The following is a 21574-nucleotide window of genomic DNA, read 5'->3' as shown; positions in this document are numbered from 1 at the left end:
TGCTGGATGTGTTGTTACTTAACCTTCCCACCTGGGGGCAGCCCGTCAGGAAGTCCAGGATCCAGTTGCAGAGGGAGGTGTTTAGTCCCAGGGTCCGTAGCTTAGTGATGAGCTTTGAGAGCACTATGGTGTTGAACACTGAGCTGTAGTCAATGAATAACATTCTCACATAGGTGTAATTTTGTCCAGGTGTGAAAGGGCAGTGTGGAGTGCAATAGAGATTGCATCATCTGTGGACCTGTTGGGGAGGTATGCAAATTGGAGTGGGTCTAGGGATTCTGGGAGGATGGTGTTGATGTGAGCCATGACCAGCCTTTCAAAGCACTTCATGACTACTCATTGAGAGAATGTGAAAAGCTGTCAAGGCAAAGGGTGGCTACTTTGAAGAATCTCAAATACAAAACATATTTTGATTTGTTTAACCCTTTTTTTACTACATGATTCCATATTTGTTATTCCATAGTTTGTCTTCACTATTATTCTACAGTGTAGAACATAGTCATAATAAAGAAAAACCCTTGAATGAGTAGGTGTGTCCAAACTTTTGAATGGTACTGTATGGTACTATATGAAAACCAAAAATAATAAATATTTGATGGCTGCCAAATATTTGATGAAGAACCAAAAACTAAATTGGTCTAAATATATGATCATTAGCACATGGTTTGGAAGGCTCTCAGGTATTAATTTTAAATATAGCCTAGAATTAAATACATGAGGGACATGGAATCACCTCAACGTTAGAATAGACCACTTTTGCAGCTTCAAAATGATGAACAAATACAGTGCCGTATTCCAGATTTTCTTATGTTACAACCTGAATTTAAAATGGATGAAATTTTGATTTTCCGTCACCATAATGTCAAAGTGGAACTATGGTTTTATATATATTTTTTTTTATTAATACAAAACAAAAGCTTAAATGTCTTGTCAATAAGTATTCCACCCTTTGATATGGCAAGCCTAAATAAGTTCAGGAGAAAAATATGCTTAACAAGTTACGTAATAAGTTGCATGGACTTTTTTTGAATGACTACCTCATCTCTGTACCCCACAAATATAATTATCTACAGTGCAATCGGAAAATATTCAGAGCTCAGGTCCATCCTGTTTCTATTGATCATCCTTGTTTCGACAACTTGATTGGAGTCCACCTGTGGTAAATTAAATTAATTGGACTTGGCTTGGAAAGGCACACGCCTGTCTACATAAGGTCTCACAGTTGACAGTGCTTAATCAGAGCAAAAACCGAGCCATGAGGTTGAAGGAATTATCTGAGAATTCGGGGGAGAAGGGCATTGGTCAGGCAGATGACCAAGAACCCGACGGTCACTCTGAGAGAGATCTAGAGTTCCTCTGTGGAGATGGGAGAACCTTCCAGAAGGACAACCATCTCTGCAACACTCCAACAATCAGGCCTTTATGGTAGAGTGGCCAGACGAAAGCCACTCCTCAGTAAAAGGCACATGACAGCGCGCTTGGAGTTTGCCAAAAGGCACCCAAACGACTCTTAGACCATGAGAAACAAGATTCTCTGGTCTGATGAAACCAAGATTTAACTCTCTGGCCTTAATGCCAAGCGTCACGTCTGGAAAAAAACAGGCACTTCTCATCACCTGGCCAATACCATCTCTACAGTGAAACATGGTGGTGGCAACATCATGCTGTGCAGATGGTTTTCAGCGACAGGGACTGGAAGACTAGTCAGGATCAAGGGAAAGATCAACAGAGCAAAGTACAAAGAGAATCTCAATGAAAACCTGCTCAAGAGTGCTCAGGAAGTAGAAAATGGCACCGACAGAGAGGGCTGCCTCGCATCTAGTCCTTAGGAAACAGTATTTTGTTTTTATATGTATTATTTCTTACATTGTTATCCCAGAAAATCTTCAGGGTTATTACATACAGCCGGGAAGAACTATTATATATGAGAGCGGTGTCAACTTACCAACACTATGACCAGGAATATGACTTTCCCGAAGAGGGAAGACATCAGGGATTGTAACATACTCTGTTTCACGGGAACATGGTTCTCTCGGGTTATGCTGTCGGAATCGATACAGCCTCCTGGATTCTTTGTACGCCGCACCGACAGGAATAAACTTCTCTCCGTGAAGAAGAAGGGCGGGGGTGTATGTTTCATGATTAACGACTCATGGTGTAAATGTAGCAACATACAGGAACTCAAAGTCCTTTCATTCACCTGACCTATAATTCCTCACAATCAAATGCCGACCGTATTATCTCTCAAGAGAATTCTCCTCGATTATTGTCACAGCCGTGTATATCCCCCCTCAAGCTGATACCACGACGGCCCTCAAGGAACTTCACTGGACTTTATGCAAACTGGAAACCATATATCCTGAGGCTGCATTTATAGTTGCTGGGGATTTTAACAAAGCAAATTTGAGAACAAGGCTACCTAAATTCTACCAGCATATTGACTGAGGTAGTCGCGCTGGCAAAATTATGGATCACTGCCACTCTAACTTCTGTGATGCATATAAGGCCCTCCCCCCACCCTGCCTTGGGGCAAATCTGACCACGATTCCATTTTGCTCCTCCCTTCCTATAGGCAGAAACGCAAACAGGATGTACCCGTGCTAAGAACTATTCAATGCTGGTCTGACCAATCAGATTCCTCTCTTCCAGATTGTTTTGATCACTCAGACTGGTATATGTTCTGGGTAGCCTCAGAGAATAATATTGACGTATACGCTGATTCGGTGAGTGAGTTTATAAGGAAGTGCATAGGAGATATTGTACCCACTGTGACTATTAAAACCTAACCAGAAACCGTGGATAGATGGCAGCATTCGCGCAAAACTTACGTGACTGGGAATATGGCTGAATAGATACAGTGTACTTATTCTCTCCGCAAGGCAATCAAACAAGCGAAATATCAGTATAGAGACAAAGTGGAGACTCAATTCAACAGCTCAGACACGAGACATATGTGGCATGGTATACAGACAATCACGGACTACAAAAAGAAAACCAGCCACGTCACGGACACTGACGTTCTGCTTCCATCACTGTGGGCTCTCCTTCTCCGTGGCTGTCATGAGTAAGACATTTAAACATTTAAACCTTCTTTGCCCGCTTTGAGGATAATACAGTGCCACCGACATGGCCACTACCAAGGACTGTGGGCTCTCCTTCTCCGTGGCTGTCATGAGTAAGACATTTAAACGTGTTAACCCTCGCAAGGCTGCAGGCCCAGACGGCATCCCTAGTCGCATCCTCAGAGCATGCGCAGACCAGCTGGCTGGTGTATTTACGGACATATTCAATCTCTTCCTATGCTTCAAGATAGCCACCATTGTTCCTGTACCCAAGGAGGCAAAGGTGACTGAACTAAATGACTATCGCCTCGTAGCACTCACTTCTGTCATCATGAAGTGCTTTGAGAGGCTAGTCAAGGATCATATCAAAGGATCATATCACCTCCACCTTACCTGTCACCCTACAGTTGTGGCCAAAAGTTTTGAGAATGACACAAATATCAATTTTCACAAAGTCTGCTGCCTCAGTTTGTATGACGGCAATTTGCATATACTCCAGAATGTTATGAAGAGTGATCAGATGAATTGCAAATAATTGCAAAGTCCCTCTTTGCCATGCAAATTAACTGAATCCCCCAAAATCATTTCCACTGAATTTCAGCCCTGCCACAAAAGGACCAGCTGACATGTCAGTGATTCTCTCGTTAACACAGGTGTGAGTGTTGACGAGGACAAGGCTGGAGATCACTATCATGCTGATTGAGTTTGAATAACAGACTGGAAGCTTCAAAAGGAGGGTGGTGCTTGGAATCATTGTTCTTCCTCTGTAAATCATGGTTGCCTGCAAGGAAACACGTGCCATTGTCATTGCTTTGCACAAAAAGAGCTTCAAAGGCAAGGATATTGCTGCCAGCAAGATTGCACCTAAATCAACCATTTATCGGATCATCAAGAACTTCAAGGAGAGCGGTTCAATTGTTGTGAAGAAGGCTTCAGGGCGCCCAAGGACGTCAAGCAAGCGCCAGGACTGTCTCCTAAAGTTCATTCAGCTGGGGGATGGGGCACCACCAAGTCATTGTCTCTGATGAATCCCCTTTCCGATTGTTTGGAGCATCTGGAAAAAAGCTTGTCCGGAGAAGACAAGGTGAGCGCTACCATCTTTCTACTTTGCACATTCTTCCATTGCAAATCTACCATTCCAGTGTTTTACTTTACCTCCCTGTCTTTACCTCCCTTATCTCACCTCATTTGCTCACATCGTATATAGACTTGTTTATACTGTATTATTGACTGTATGTTTGTTTTACTCCATGTGTAACACTGTGTCGTTGTATGTGTCGAACTGCTTTGCTTTATCTTGGCCAGGTCGCAATTGTAAATGAGAACGTGTTCTCAACTTGCCTACCTGGTTAAATAAAGGTGAAATAAAAAAAAAAAAAAATAAATGCCAACAGTAAAGAAGAAGAGAAGAGACCATTCATGTGTGGGGTTGCTTCTCATCCAAGGGAGTGGGCTCACTCACAATTTTGCCTAAGAACACAGCCATGATTAAAGAATGGTACCAACACATCCTTAGAGAGCAACTTCTCCCAACCCTCCAGGAACAGCTTGGTGACAAAATGCCTTTTCCAGCATGATGGAGCACCTTTTGGAGGATAACTAAGTGGCTCGGGGGAACAAAGCATCGATATTTTGGGTCCATGGCCAGGAAACTCCACAGACCTTAATCCCATTGAGTATTTTGCCTAAGAACACAGCCATGATTAAAGAATGGTACCAACACATCCTCAGAGAGCAACTTCTCCCAACCCTCCAGGAACAGTTTGGTGACAAAATGCCTTTTCCAGCATGATGGAGAACCTTTTGGAGGATAACTAAGTGGCTCGGGGAACAAAGCATCAATATTTTGGGTCCAGACCTTAATCCCATTGAGTACTTGTGGTCAATCCTCAAGAGGCAGGTGGACAAACAAAAACCCACAAATTCTGACAAACTCCAATCATTGATTATGCAAGAATGGGCTGCCATCAGTCAGGATGTGGCCCAGAAGTTAATTGACAGCATGCCAGGGCAGATTGCAGAGGTCTTGAAAAAGAAGGGTCCACACTGCAAATATTGACTCTTTGCATCAACTTCATGTAAATTGTCAATAAAAGCCTTTGACACTTGTGAAATGCTTGTAATTATACTTCAGTATTTCATAGTAACATCTGACAAAATATCTAAAGACACTGAAGCAGCAAACTTTGTGGGAATTAATATTTGTGTCATTCTCAAAACTTTTGGCCTGACTGTAGACCCACTTCAATTTGCTTACAGCCCCAATAGGTCCACAGATGATGCAATCGCCATAACACTGCTCTATCCCACCTGGACAAAAGGAACACCTACCTGAGAATGCTATTCATTGACTATAGTTCAGCATTCAACACGATAGTGCCCTCAAAGCGCATCACTAAGCTAAGGACCCTGGGACTAAACACCTCCCTCTACAACTTGATCCTGGACTTCCTGATGGGCCGCTCCCAGGTGGGAAGAGTAGGTAACAACACATCTGCCACGCTGATCCTCAACACGGGGGCCCCTCAGAGTTGCGTGCTCAGTCCCCTCCTGTACTCCCTCTTCACCTATGACTACATGGCCAGGCACGACTCCAACACCATCATTAAGTTTGCCGATGACAAAGCAGTGGTAGACCTTGTGGACTACAGGAAAAGGAGGACCGAGCACGCACCCATTCACATCATCAGGGCTGTAGTGGAGCAGGTTGAGAGCTTCAAGTTCCTTGGTGTCCACATCACCAACAAACTATCATGGTCCAAATACACCGGTACCGGATAGCCAAGTCTAGGTCCTAAAGGCTTCTTATCAGCTTCTACCCCTAAGCCATAAGACTTCTGAACAGTTCATCAAATGGCTACCCCCTCCCTTTACGTTGCTGTTATTCTCTGGTTATTATCTATGCATAGTCACTTTAGCTCTACCTACATCTACATATTACCTCAATTACCTCGACTAACCTGTGTCCCCCACACATTGACTCTGTACCGGTACCCCCTGTATATAGCCCCGCTAATGTTATTTTACTGCTGCTCTTGTAAAGCCCTTAACACTTATTTTTCTTAGAACTGCATTGTTGGTTAAGTAAGAAATAGATAAGTAAAACACTTAAATAAAAAAACAAAATGTTTAAGAGCAGCAGTAAAATAACATTAAGCATTTCACTCTCTACAGTTGTATTGAATACTGTTGTATTCGGCGCATGTGACAAATAATATTTGATTTGATTTGATACTCATCTGTACAAAATATAAATCGTTTTGAATTTATTATGTACACAAATTGACATCCAGGAGAATTGGGAGGCAGGTAGCCTAGTGGTTAGAGTGTTGGGCCTGTAACCAAAGTTTGGTGGATAAAATCCCCAAGCCGACAAGGTAAAAATCTGTCGTTCTGCCCCTGAACAAGGCAGTTAACCCACTGTTCCTAAGCCATTATTGTAAATAATAATTTGTTCCTAACTGATCTGCCTAGTTAAATAAAGGTTAAATATAGAATGTTCAAAAAAGTATTGTGTAGATCAAATATGACTGTCATATAGATTGGAATAGTATAGGAGATTGTGTTTGCTATTTATTCTATTTCTATCTTGAACATACAGTTCCAGATACAGCCCTGCCATTAGTTGGAGGCAGCAAATCCAATAGTTTCCGAAAAGTAATCACTTTCTGAGATCTGTATTCAAATAGTTAACTATTTGCCCCCCCCAAATAAATAGTTACTTTCCACGAAGCACAGTTTAAACCGTAGTTGTGTCAAGTCTGACACACAAACATACGCACACACATTTACCTCCAGGCTGCCTGTAGCGGAAGTGTCGTGGGGTGGAGGGGGAGCGGCAGGGAGAGACTTCTCCTGATTCGCTGTTCTGAGGCGACTCAGGGATGAACTTGTCCATTGAGACAGACTCCAAGACAGCTAAGCAGAAAATGACACACTATTGTCAATCACACAATGGCAACAACAACGGTGTCATGTAGAACAGTGAGTCAGCATGCTTGGCTGGTCTAGCGGTAATGCTGCAGCCTCCAGCACACACGTCTACAGTGACGGCATAGGTTCGATTCTGGCATAATGCCCTTTGTCACAATCTCTATCATTCCTCACTGTCATCCTCTATCTCTATCAGTTAAATCAAATCAGAAAATACCTTAAAAAAACAGAAAAGTGAATCCTTCACTCACACACACACACTCTCTCACACAGATAAATACTCGGGGTACACGGGGAAAATGTAGGGGGGCCCTCAAACAGCATTTTGACACCGAATCAAGAAGTCTTCCCTTTAACTGTCTTCATAAACTCAGGACTACAGAGCCACTTTAGATGAATATCCTGCACTGTGTGTGTGTGTGTGTGTGTGTGTGTGGCATGCGTGTGCGTAGTGTCCGCCCAGCCAATAAGCGATATGCTTAGGAGTGTGAAAATGATTGACACGTCTAAAGATTTGTATAAATAAAGTAGTCAAAAGTGTTGTATTTGATCCCATATTCCTGGCACGCATTGACGACATCAAGCTTATGACTCTAAAATCTTGTTGGATGCATTTGCAGTAAGTTTTGGTTGTGTTTCAGATTACTTCCTTATTTATTTATTTTTTGCCCAATAGAAATGTATGGTAATTAATGTATTGTGTCATTTTGGAGTCAATTTGATTATAAATAAGAACATGAGAGAAAAGGGAAACCTGCAATGCTGCTATTGCTAGTATCACTGTGTAAGCTTTACGTATCGAGGGGACTAGGAGCTCCAGCAGGACGTGGTAATTAACCTCTCCAGAAAAGAACTCACTGACGCTCAAGTCTCAGTCTTATCTAAGGGCCTCTGTACAGACAACCCATTTGATACGAAAGATTAATTCACAAGATTGAACTTAGATGTGTTTTCCCAAAACACTGCTTCTAGCCTAGAGACCCAACAAATAACTATTACTAATTTTATTCCCAAAAGCAATTTATGTTAGATGGTTAACAACTCCTCAGTTAATACCTATTGTAGGTTAGTCATACAAGAAGTTGTGCCTGTATATATACGAGAAAAACTAACCACATTCAGAAAACCTCACCAGGACAGAAGAAATCGGCACTCAATGAACAAATGAAAGACTTTGTTAATCAAACCTGCAGACAAGGGGGGTGCTATGGTCATTTTAGACTATGAAAAATACAAAAAATGTATTGAACTTGATGCAGCTTATTAAGAAAAGATCATTAATCTTCATGAAGAAATTTTACATTTGACCAAACGGCTTGAACTGAATAAGGATTCCATTAGACTATCGGCATCTTCAAATGCTTCCTGTCAAAACATCCAAGAGGATCATAATGGGACCTTCCTGTACTACGATACATTTCCACCACTGTACTCCTCTACTAGCTTGAACCAGAAAATGGCTGCTCATTGTTCGACTCCAGGTGAGCGTAAATGGATGCGTGTCGAATCCAGAACGAAGGAGAAGAATCGTTCTCGGCACACCTGTCTTCTTCCCCGTGTCCGGAATTAAGACTTTCAAATCGCTTTGAGCCCCTGTACCAGCTGTCTTCTGCTGGGGACTTGGGTGTTCCCTCCATGGCTGTGGATGTCCCTCCAGCTACCTCTCCCTGTCCTAGTCAATCAATCGCCTGGGCACAGCCTTGACCACCCAGCTCCCCTTCGCTGGGCTGTGGTCTCTGGATCAGAGCTCTGTCCGTTTGGCTGTTGTAGCCTGCACGCAGCCTGCGTCTCAGCAGCCCTCTACTCAGGTGAGTTCTGTGGCTCTGGCCTCACAATCATGGAGTTCAATGGTGAGGTATATATTTGTACCAGGGGCAAAGACTTTGTGTCTTCCCAGGGCAAACATTCAGGATATCACCACGTTGCTTCCTGAGGCTGTGTGTCAGTCAATGGGGGCTGATACTGTCATGGTTCACTTGGGGTCGAATGACATTATGAAGAGCAGCTCAGAACAGCTGAAGATGTATTTTAAAGAACTGATTGGGTCTCTACTTGACACCAACGAACGCCACATAATATTTGGCCCTCTGCCTTCCATAAATCATGACATTGAATGGTTCAGCAGACTTTTAGCTCTCCGTAACTGTCTACAAGACTATTGCAGCTCTGTGGTTTTAACATTTATTGACAACCCAAAAATGTGGGTTCTTGGATCCTTTCACAGAATTATAAGGCTGCGTTGAGAAAATGATTTGTCAATGACCCAAGTCCAGCTCATTTAATCCCTACCATTGTGTCGCTGAGTTGTCATAATGCTTCAGCAAATGTACATTATCCCAAGGGCATTGAAAGACACAATGTAAGTAACCTAATGTATGTCCATCTCACTATCCTGCCTCTGCTGATCATACAGCTATTGTATGTGGTAATCAGATGCCTATTAACCAGATAAATACTGTTAGGACTGAGGTGGTGTGCACAAGCAGGAAGTCCACTATGTGCAGCTCACCCTGCACTAACATAAATAACCCAAGCATGTCTACCTCTGCTAAGCTTCCCAGTAAAGCAAGAACTACATTCAAAGACCCCAGAAAAGTGTCAAAAATAGCCCACGTTTAACATATGTAGCTTAAGAAACAAGGTTCATGAAATCAATCATTTGCTATTAACAGGTGACATTCATATTCTGACAATCTCTGTAACTCACTTAGATAATTCCTTTGATGATACAGTGGTAGAAATACATGGTTATAAGATCTACAGAAAATACAGAAATGGCAAAGGTGTGGCTGTTTGTATTCAGAACCACATTCCTGTAAACCTTACAAAGGCTCTCCTGTTAAATACTGTTGAAGTAATATGGCTACAGGTTCATCTACCTCACTTAAAGCCCATTCTTGTCACAGTTTCTGTTTTATTTTGAGTGTGTTTCCTTAGGTTACCACTGGTTACCACTGGAGGGCACCCTTACCTTGTTTCTATCGTAATCCTGATTGTTTCTTATTGGTTTCTCCTATGTGAAATATAGAATATGTTTCAAAATAATTCTACATGCTACCATGATTATGGATAATCCTGAATAAATTGTGAATTATGAATAATTAAAAAGTTAGAGGGTCCCCTATACCTTAAGAAGTTTTAACCAATGGGCCTTTACACCCATGAATGTGTATCAATAATGTGTCACTATTTCTAAGGATATATGATGTATTGTTGTCTCTGATAGAGTTCAGTCGGAGGGCCTCTGACAGTTTGGACCTCTGACAGTCTCTATGGGTGTGCCACGGGGTTCAATTCTCGGACCGACTCTCTTTCTGTATACATCAATGATGTTGCTCTTGCTGCTGGTGATTCTCTGATCAACCTCTACGCAGACGACACCATTCTGTATACTTCTGGCCCTCCTTGGACACTGTGTTAACTAACCTCCAGACGAGCTTCAATGCCATTACAACTCTCCTTCCGTGGCCTCCAACTGCTCTAAACGCAAGCAAAACTAAATGCATGCTTTTCAATCGATCGCTGCCCGCACCTGCTTGCCTGTCCAGCATCACTACTCTGGACGGCTCTGACATAGAATACATGGACAACTACAAATACCTGGGTGTCTGGCTAGATTGTAAACTCTCCTTCCAGACTCACATTAAGCATCTCCAATCCAAAATTAAATCTAGAATCGGCTTCCTATATCGCAACTAAGCATCCTTCACTCATGCTGCCAAACATACCCTCGTAAAACTGACCATCCTACCGATCCTCGACTTCGGTGATGTCATCTATAAAATAGCCTCCAACACTCTACTCAACAAACTGGATGCAGTCTATTACAGTACCATCCGTTTTGTCACCAAAGCCCCATACACTACCCACCATTGCGACCTGTACGCTCTCGTTGGTTGGCCCTCGCTTCATACTCGTCGCCAAATCCACTGGCTACATGTTATCTACAAGTCTCTGCTAGGTAAAGCCCCGCCTTATCTCAGCTCACTGGTCACCATAGCAGCACCCACTCGTAGCACGCGCTCCAGCAGGTATATCTCACTGGTCACCCCCAAAGCCAATTCCTCCTTTGGTCATCTTTCCTTCCAGTTCTCTGCTGCCCATGACTGGAACGAATTGCAGCTGGAATTGAAGCTGGAGACTCACATCTCCCTCACTAGCTTTAAGCACCAGCTGTCAGAGCAGTTCACAGATCACTGCACCTGTACTTAGCCTATCTGTAAACAGCCCATCTACCTATTCCAGTATCTCTACCTGCACATTCATCTTCTGCCGATCTACCATTCCAGTGTTTAATTGCTATATTGTAATTACTTCGCCACCATGGCATTTCCTTAACTTACCTAATTTGCACTCACTGTATATAGACTTTGTTTTCTTTAGTTCTACTGTATTATTGACTGTATGTTTTGTTTATTCCATGTGTAACTTTGTGTTGTTGTATGTGTCGAATTGCTACGCTTTATCGCAGTTGCAAATTCGCAGTTGCAAATGCGATGTTCTCAACTAGCCTACCTGGTTAAATAAAGATTAAATAAATAAAATAAATAAATTGTTCAGAAGATGTAATATAAATTTGTTTTTATCTCATGATTTATTTGACATGCTATCAGATTGTCTTTTGGGCGTCTCTGGACAGGAACGGGCCAGCAGACTTGACCACTTCATCTTGGGCCATCCTTCCCGGAGTGCTGTCTGTTCTAAGTTCTAACATGCAGAGGTAAGTCTCGATGTCATCATCCTCCGTTAGCTTGATAAAAAATTGATTGGGATGAGATTCAGTCTGCGTTTCTCCTCGCAGCTTCTTGACTTCCTCAAGCAGGCAGACAGTCTGTAGACACTGTTCTTCCAAGCATTCATTTGTGAATGTTCTGTTGCGCCCAAACGAATTGAGCTGTTAACTCATCCATACTGATACTACATAAACATCAACCCTGGTCTGACCACATTGTCAGAATGCCTCTACATTCTCCACCACTTGTGGCAGACCAAGGTTTTTGATCTAGACGTTGACACAGATCGGTCTCATCCAGGAGACCTCTTCCGGAATACCGCCCTCTGGGCTCCGGGGAATGTTGTCTCCTCTGGGATAAAACACAGAGCCCCTCGGTTCTAGCAGGCCGTGAGGATGTCTATCCAGTAGCAAGCTCTCACCACCTCCAAACCTCCCGTGGCTGCCCTCCTGGCAGCTTTATGGCCCCCATATGGCTGATGAGCAAACGGCCCCTTGATTACTCTCCAGTCTCAATCAGCCTCAATTAGTCTTGGCCAGAGGACCCATCGAGACCTGGCACGTCCATCAGAGGGAGCCAACACCGCGTGATGTAGACTCTGTCTGTCACCAGGCCTCAATGAGTCTCCCCCGGTGGCTTGTCCGCAGTGCACTACAAAAGATTACTTTTCTTCCACCCAGATGCCCAGATATTTATAAGCGGGGACATGATTAATGGCGGCACCATCCAATGGACATATGCATAAATCATCAGATACATTTTTACCTGAATTGGAAAATAACATCCCTGCATAAAGTATCAATTTCACTTCAACAAAGGCTTTCTACAAGGAAATTAAGGCAGACTGGAGCTCCAAAAGAGCCTGGCCAACCGTGGGGGCAATAGCATACACAACTGTTTGCAGAAAGCCTTTGTTGAACTGAAATTGGTACTTAATACAGGTCAAAACAAGTACATGTTTACTTTCAAAACATTTTTTACAAAAAATGGATGGTGCCCACATTGATCATGTCCCCTCTGGGCATCTGGATTGAAGAATATCTATCTCTTAAAAAGCATATTGATAAGTTAGTTAAGAAGTTGAGAATAAAAATGGTCTTTAGAAATAGGTCATGCCTCTTCGCTAAATAACAAAAAGCAGATCATTCAGTCAACATTCCTGCCGGTTCTAGACTATCTACACTGAGTGTACAGAACATTTAGGAGCACCTTCATAATATTTAGTTGCAACCCCTTTTTCCCTCAGAACAGCCTCAATTCATCGGGGCATGTACTACAAGTTGTCGACAGCGTTCCACAGGCATGCAGGCCCCACAATTGTGCCAAGTTTCCTGGATGTCCTTTGCGTGGTGGACCATTCTTGATACACACCGGAAACCGTTGAGCATGAAAACCCCAGTAGCGTTGCAGTTCATGACACACTCAAATATATGTGCCTGGCACCTACTACCATACCCCATTCAAAGGCAATTCAATGTTTTGTCTTGCCCATTCATCCTCCGAATGGCACACATACACAATCCATGTCTCAATTGTCTCAAGGCTTAAAAATCCTTCTTTAACCTGTCTCATCCCCTTCATCTACACTGATTGAAGTGGATTTAAGGATTTAATAGGTGATATCAATAAGGGATTTGTATTTATTAGGGATCCCAATTAGCTGCTCTTCTTGGGGTCCAAACACATTAAAGCACTTACATTGCATTTAAAACAAAAGATAAAACAGTACATCATATAACACTATTAAACCACTACATATCTACAATACAAAATGTACAATAAAATATGTATAATACCACCATTCAACAATTTTACAATGTATGCGTATGTCTGTACCGGTGTGTGTGTCTTCACAGTCCTCGCTGTTCCATAAAGGTGTATTTTAACCTGTTTTTATATCTGATTCAACTGCTTGCATCAGTTAACTGATGTGAAATAGAGTTCCATGTAGTCATGGCACTATGCAGTACTGTGCGCCTCCCGTAGTCTGTTCTGGACTTGGGGACTGTGACGAGACCTCTGGTGGTATGTCTTGTGGGGTATTCATGCGTGTCCGAGCTGTGTCCCAATGGTTTAAACAGGCTGCTTGGTACATTCAGCTTGTCAACACTTTTTACAAAAACAAATGATGAAGTCAATCTCTCTTCCACTTTGAGCCAGGAGAGACTGACATGCATATCATTAATGTTAGCTCTCTGTGTACTTTTAAGGGCCAGCTGTGTTCTGAACCAATAGCAATTTTCCTAAGTTTACTCAAAGCCAGTGGCATGGCGTTAGTAAATATTGAAAAAATTAAGGGGCCTAAACTGCTGCCCTGGGGAACTCCTGAATCTACCTGGATTATGTTTGAGAGGCTTCCATTAAAGTACACCCTCTGTGTTCTGTTAGACAGGTAACTCTTTGTCCACAATATTGCAGGAGGTGTAAAGACATTACACATACGTTTTTTCAGCAGCAGACTATGATCGAAAATGTGAAAAGCTGCACTGAAGTCTAACAAAAATCACCTACAATATTTTTATCATCAAATTCTCTCAGCCAATCATCAGTCATTTGTGTAAGTGCTGTGCCTGTTGAATGTTCTTCCCTATAGGCGTGCTGAAATTTGTTTACTGTATTATATCTGCTCAAACACCATTTTTTCCAAAGGTTTACAAAGGGTTGGCTATTTGAGCCAGTAAAGGAGGCTTTACTATCATTAAGTAGGGGAATCATTTTTCTAGTAGGCTTAAATTAAAGATATGGCAAATAGGAGTGACAAATAGGAGGGACAATATCGTCCGCTATTATCCTCAGTAATTTTCCATCCAGATTGTCAGACCCCACTGTATTGTCATTGTTGATAGACAATCATTTTTTCACCTCTTGCCCACTCATTTTATGGAAATCAAAAGTACAATGCTCATCTTTCAAAATTTGGTAAACTATACTTGGATGTGTAGTGTCAGAGTTTGTTGCTGGCATGTCATGCCTAAGTTTGCTTATCTTTCCAATGAAAAAGGAATTAAAGTAGTTGGCATTACCAGTGGGTTGTGTGATGAATGAGTCATCTGATTCAATGAATGAAAGAGAAGAGTTCCCAAAATGTAATTTAAGGTGCTCCAAAGCTTTTTAATACCACTCTTTATATTATTAATTTATGTTTCATAGTGTAGTTTATTTTTATTTAGTCACATGATTTCTTAATTTGCAGTATGTTTGCCAATTGATTGGGCTGCCAGACTTATTTGCCATACCTTTTGCCTAATCTTTCCACCATACCATTTTTCAATTCCTCATCAATCCAAGGGGATATAACAGTGTTTACAGTCATTTTCTTAACTGGAATAAGCTATTTCATAAATGTGTCAAGTGCAGCATCTGGTTGCTCCTCATTACACACAAACAGACCAAATATGATTTACATCATCAACATCTGACCTCTTATACAATAGATTAGGCCCGGTCTTTGGAATTTTGGTTTTCCTAGATATGGCTACTATATTGTGATCACTACATCCTATGGATTTGGATACTGCTTGAAATCAAATTTCTGCAGCATTAGTAAAGCTGTGATCAATACATGTTGATGATTTCATTCCTGTGCTATTTGTAACTAGTGGGCAGCTTGATGAAAGCCAGTCAATATTTAAATCACCCAGACAATATACTTCTCTGTTGATATCACATACATTGTCAAGCATTTCACACATATCCAGATACTGACTGTTAGCAGTTGGTGGCCTATAGCAGCTTCCCACAGGAATGGGCTTTATGTGAGGCAGATGAACCTGCAGCCATATTACTTCAACAGTATTTAACATTAGATCGTCTCTAAGCTTTACAGGAATGTGGTTCTGAATATAGACCGCAGCACTGGCATTTCTGTCTTTTCGGGTAGATGTCATAGCCATATATTGCTACCACTGTATCATTACAGGAATTATCTAAGTGAGTTTCAGAGATAGTCAGAATATGAATGTCACCTGTTACAAGAAAGTTATTGACTTCATGAATCTTGTTTCTTAGGCTACATATGTTAATATGGGCTATTTAGCACTTTTCTGTGTTGCTTGATTGTTTTTAATGCTTAACTTGGGAGCTTATCAGCTCATGTTATTTACATTGGAGCTGATAGTGCACGGTCAGTCATTCCTGTAGAGTATCTTCTGTTTCCAGAAGGTGTCAAAGTTATCTATAAAATTGATTCCAACAGAGCTACAGCAATCTTTTAGCCAGATGTGTAATGCCAGTAGCCTGCTGAATCTTTCACACCTACTGCCCAACAACGGTACCGGACCAGAAATGATTGGCCGCTTTTTTTAATCTTTCAATGCTAGAATCAGTTCTTTAAAATCAATTTTCAAAAGTTCCTAGCCCTCCTGATGTCATTTGACCCCACATGGACAATGACAGCGTCACCTCCCAAGCATCTGTCGCAGAATGGTCGGAAGCAGCCTTGTGATGTCCTGTACTGGGTAGAACAGGGTTTTTGCACTGGGAACCAATATTTTTCTCACCATAGTGCTGCTGATGTTGAAAGCAGGTGAAAGCTGGGGAGGTACGGATGTTCTTTCGCTTATAGTGGTTTAAAAGACCCCTTGAGGACCGAAGTGTGGTGTGGCCCGATGGACCAGAGCCGGCTGTAGTATATGTGGTAGAGATGCCCTGGTCTGGAGACAGGGTAGAGGATGAGGGAGCAGGAATCTCCGGAAGCAGGTGGGTGAAACTGTTGGTCAGCAGGATGAGATTCCCAAAATCCATTTCAGCCCCATTCACCAAAGATCTCTGCCTTGGGATCAGCTTTCACCTGCATTCACTTGGTTGGTCTATGTCATGTTTTGTACACTCAGTGTATATGAATGCACCTGCCACTACACTAAATTGGATGCTGTTTATCACAGCGCATTATGCTTTATTACAGGCCAAATGTTCAGTACACATCACTGCATTCTGTATCAGAAAGTAGGATGGCCCTCTCTGAAGTCTTGTACAGTAAATTGATGCATTGCTCTCTTTTTGTTTATAAAGCTCTCTTGCAAACTTCCGCCGTACCTTACTTCATTGTTAAAAATGTGTGAAATTATATTTTATATTAATACAATTGCTTAGAGAAAGAGATTGTTTAAAAAATATTATACTTTTTTTTATATTGACACCCTAAAGATTCTTATAAATAAAGTAGTGAAATGTTCAATATTTGGTCCCATATTTCTAGCATGCAATGACTGCATCAAATTTGTGACCAGAAACAATTTGCAGAAATTGTATGTAATGTGTTGTCATTTTGGAGTCATTTGTATTATTCGCAAATAAGAATATAATATGTTACGGGTATAAAAGTCTAGTTACATTTTCAGATATATGTTTCTAATTTAGTCAGAAAGTTGTTTTTATTGCAAGTTAAAGCATACTGTTAGCTAGCATTAGCTTGCTGGCTTACATTACGTGTATGATCTGTGTAGTAATATTATTCTAATCAGAAATTCATTTGCATTGCTAGTTATAGCCTAATGTTATCTAGCTAACATTGAACGTAGTTTGTTAGCTTTAGCTACCTGCAGATTCATACTACAGCTGTTTGTATTGGTAGTAGTATGAGTTGGGATTATTATTTAACCTTTATTTAACTAGGCAAGTCAGTTATGAACAAAATCTTATTTACAATGACAGCCTACCGGGGAACAGTGGGTTAACTGCCTTGTTCGGGGGCTGAACGACAGAACCTTTTCAGCTTGGGGATTCGATCCAGCAACCTTTCGTACCCCACTGCTTCTGTTTTACAGTTTAGAAATTGTATTTATTTAACCAGGTTAGTCTCGTTGAGATAAAAACTAATGTTTTTCAAATGAGACCTGGAAAGCCATTTATGTATCTAGTTCACCGATGTGAAGAAGTCAGAATTATTTAGACAAATTCACAAAAAGTGTATCAAAGTAGTCAAAAGTGTAGTATTTCTACAAGGGCACCTATTGGAAGATGGGTAAAAAAATATATTAAAAGAAGCCCAGTTCTGGGCATGAAACAGCCAGGGGGAAAGGTCATAAAACACTCACTCTCTCGCTTTCTCCCATACACACACAGTAAAGAATGTAAAGTGAGAACACTTCCTCTGAATGCTTTCTACTCACACCCCAATTCTAATGACTGTGTATCCTGTGCAGCCATAAACACCCTAGCAGCCTGCCTCTCTTCTCTCTAAAAGGCCTTGTCAGAGAACATTAGAATCAGAGCTGCTGTTAAAACTCAGAAATAAACTGACTTAATGCCTGTGATGCTCAGAAGGCAGCTCAGTAAGGGAATCCAGGTAGTGTGTGTGTGCGCATCTGTGCTGCATGTGTGTGTTTAGATAGGCCTTACCTCTGCGGATGCTGCGTCTCATTTTTCCACAGAAGACGTCAACACGAGGCAGCTCCTGCCCTTCTGTAGTGGGGGAGGGACTCTGTTCGGGGTAGGACAGAGGTAGACAGGGGGAGGGGGCCTGGTCTTGGGGGTCTTGTTGCCACCTGGAGGGGGCGAGGAAGAGGTGGGAGGGGGAAGTGGTAGTGGGGGTCTGGGGGAGGGGGTGTGGAATGTAGGGGTTTGGGCTGAGGATGGACTACTGACAGCGGACTGAGAGAAGGAGGAGGGGATAGAGTTAATATTAGTAAGGTCCAGCCCCCCCACCCTGGCACTGATGGGGGAATGCAGAGAGAGTTTGCGTGTGCGGACAGGAGAGGAGGTGCGGGAGGAGATGGAGAGAGGACCGGAGAACTTGCGGCAGAGACGGGGGGACTTGTCATTGGTGTGATCACCACTTCGGTTGTTCTGGTTGGTGGCAAAGAACAATTCCAAAGACCTGAGAGAGAGCGAGAGAGGGAAAAAATCTGTCAAATTTGCATTGAGTCATGAATTTGAGTGTTTTGAGACAGGAGATGCTATCATCATCATCATGCCAGAAAACTGTGAACAGACCCATCAGCACTACAGATAGATCTATAACTCAGCCTGAGTGGAAAATAGGTTACATGAAAGACCATGCAAAGAAGTTGAAGAAAGGAGTGAGAGTGGTGCTGAGCGATTAGAGCTTTTTGAGGTTGGTTCGGATTCGGTTCGATTATAAACAATAATCAAGATTTTCGAAACATTAAATGCACTATGCATTATGTGGGTTGAATGCTGTAACCAAACAGAATAAAACAATAATTAAAAGTCCCATGATGATACTGACTGCTCATGACTGCTTATCATTAACCATCAGTTATTCACATTACTTCAATAAAATATTTCAGTTGTTGTGTATATTACAATTGTTTTATTTGATGACTTTAATTTCACTCCAAGTCATCATCTCATCCCGATAGAGCTGCTACCTATGCTGTCTGACAAAACCATTATTTCAGTAGTTCTTTAAAGTAAATAAGGCATACCAATATGACTGCTGAATACCAATACCTCAAGAAGCAACTGCTCTCTATGTATCCCCTCTTGATCGCACATTCTTCTGTCTCTTATGTAGCAGGCGTAAGAATAAACATTATTATGGACTATGGTTATTTTGAGTTAATTATCACGTTTTCGTCACTAAACTATGTAGAACATTGGCCCGTTGGAAACTACAACTCCCCACAACAGTACATCGCACAGTTCGGGCATGATCTGATTTATCTGTAGAGAAACTACAGTGTGCGCATTGAGCTCAGAGAGAGAAAAAAAATGAAATGGGATTAAAATAATTCAACCAATGTCAGACAATAAATTGTTTAAAAAAACAAAAATTAACCAAGCTTCTTGAAGCTATGGGGGCGCTATTTCATTATTGGATAAAAAAACGTTCCCGTTTTAAGTGCAATATTTTGTCGCGAAAAGATGCTCGACTATGCATATAATTGGCAGCTTTGGAAAGAAAACACTCTGACGTTTCCAAAACTGCAAAGATATTATCTGTGAGTGCCACAGAACTCATGCTACAGGCGAAACCAAGATGGAACCTCAAACAGGAAATTAGCAGAATTTTTGAGGCTCTGTTTTCCATCGTCTCCTTATATGGCTGTGAATGTGCCATGAATGAGCCTAAGCTCTCTGCCGTTCGTCCAAGGTGTCTGCAGCATTGTGACGTATTTGTAGGCATATCATTGGAAGATTGGCCATAAGAGACTACATTTGCCAGGGGTCCGCCCGGTGTCCTGTGTCTAAATTGATGCGTAATCTTCAGCTGCAGGCATTTTCCCATGGGATTCAGAGGGGAAAGCACACTTCCACGAACGATATATCATCGAAGAGATATGTAGAAAAACACCTTGAGGATTGATTCTAAACAACGTTTGCCATGTTTCAGTCGATATTATGGAGTTATTTTGGAAAAAGTTCGGCGTTTTTATAACTGAATTTTCGTTTTTTTTTGGGAGCCAAACATGACGCAGAAAACGGACCGATTTCTCCTAAACAAATCATCTTTCAGGAAAAACTGAACATTTGCTATCTAACTGAGAGTCTCCTCATTGAAAACATCCAAAGTTCTTCAAAGGTAAATTATTTATTTGAATGTTTTTCTGGTTTTTGTGAAAATGTTGCCTGCTGATGCTAACGCTAATGCTAGCTATCAATAGCTATCAATACTGTTACACAAATGCTAGTTTTGCTATGGTTGAGAAGCATATTTTTGAAAATCTGAGATGACAGTGTTGTTAACAAAAGGCTAAGCTTGAGAGCTAGCATATTGATTTCATTTCATTTGCGATTTTCATGAATAGTTAACGTTGCGTTATGCTAATGAGCTTGCGGATAGATTTACACAATCCTGGATACAGGTTTTTTTAGTAGCTAAACGTGACGCACAAAATGGAGCGATTTCTCCTAAACAAATAATCTTTCAGGAAAAACGGAACATTTGCTATCTAACTGAGAGTCTCCTCATTGAAAACATCCGAAGTTCTTCAAAGGTAAATGATTTTATTTGAATGGTTTTCTGGTTTTTGTGAAAATGTTGCCTGCTGAATGCTAACGCTAAATGCTATGCTAACGCTAAATGCTGCTACACAAATGCTTGTTTTGCTATGGTTGAGAAGCATATTTTTGAAAATCTGAGATGACAGTGTTGTTAACAAAAGGCTAAGCTTGAGAGCTAGCATATTTATTTCATTTCATTTGCGATTTTCATGAATAGTTAACGTTGCGTTATGGTAATGAGCTTGAGGCTGTATTCACGATCCCGGATCCGGGATGGCTCGACGCAAGAAGTTAATCGCTCAGCACTAAGTGACACACAGACAGAGAGGGAAAGAGCCCAGTGGTCTTCCACAGTAGTCAGAAGGGAGGATATGCAGACGGAAGATGCTAGAGGGAGGGAGAAAGAAAACTAAGGACAGAGACATTGAGCGAAGGACAAGGAAAGGGAGCGGAGTAAAGAGCAAAGTTTCCTCTAAAAGTAAAGGTGCAGTGAAAAGATGCAAAAGTGAGGAAAGATGAGAAAGAGCGAGAGAAGGGAGAGGAGAAGAGAACACAAGTGAGAGGCAAATAGAGAGGTACTTGGACAAGTCCAGGGACAGAAAGAGAAAGAGCAAGGGATAAAGCAGAGGGGGAGGGAGAGAGAGAGGCAGATTGTGTTACTTGGACTGATCCAGGGCTATCTTCCTGATCTTCAGGCTGTAGTCAGGACAGATGGACGTGATGGACAGGCGGTCAAATGAGTGGTACTGTACCCTGTGGAGGGGGGATGGAGAGGAAAGGGATATAACGGATGGAGGGGATGGGCAAGGGGTGATGGGGTGAGGATGAGAGAGGAGGGGATGGAGTGAGAAGAGGGGATGGGTGAGGGGGGATGAAGGTGATGGGAAAGGTGAAGGATGGAGGAGTGAAGGTCAAGACAACATATACGTTTATTTATAT

At 41.8% G+C, this 21574-nt stretch overlaps 1 protein-coding gene across 1 annotated transcript in view; it reads right to left on the bottom strand.

Moving 5' to 3' along the window:
- rasgrf2b (Ras protein-specific guanine nucleotide-releasing factor 2b) overlaps window positions 1-21574 on the bottom strand; it is a 168369-nt gene that overhangs the window by 53613 nt on the left and 93182 nt on the right. The window contains 4 exon segments of the mRNA XM_029638509.2: window positions 6855-6980; window positions 18068-18173; window positions 18176-18545; window positions 21296-21388. Coding sequence (XP_029494369.2) covers window positions 6855-6980; window positions 18068-18173; window positions 18176-18545; window positions 21296-21388 — 695 coding nt within the window.

Source organism: Oncorhynchus nerka, linkage group LG27 (genome assembly GCF_034236695.1).
Source record: "Oncorhynchus nerka isolate Pitt River linkage group LG27, Oner_Uvic_2.0, whole genome shotgun sequence".
NCBI lineage: Eukaryota > Metazoa > Chordata > Actinopteri > Salmoniformes > Salmonidae > Oncorhynchus > Oncorhynchus nerka.
Note: the sequence above shows the minus strand (reverse complement) of the source record. Positions and strands in the feature narration are given on the sequence as shown.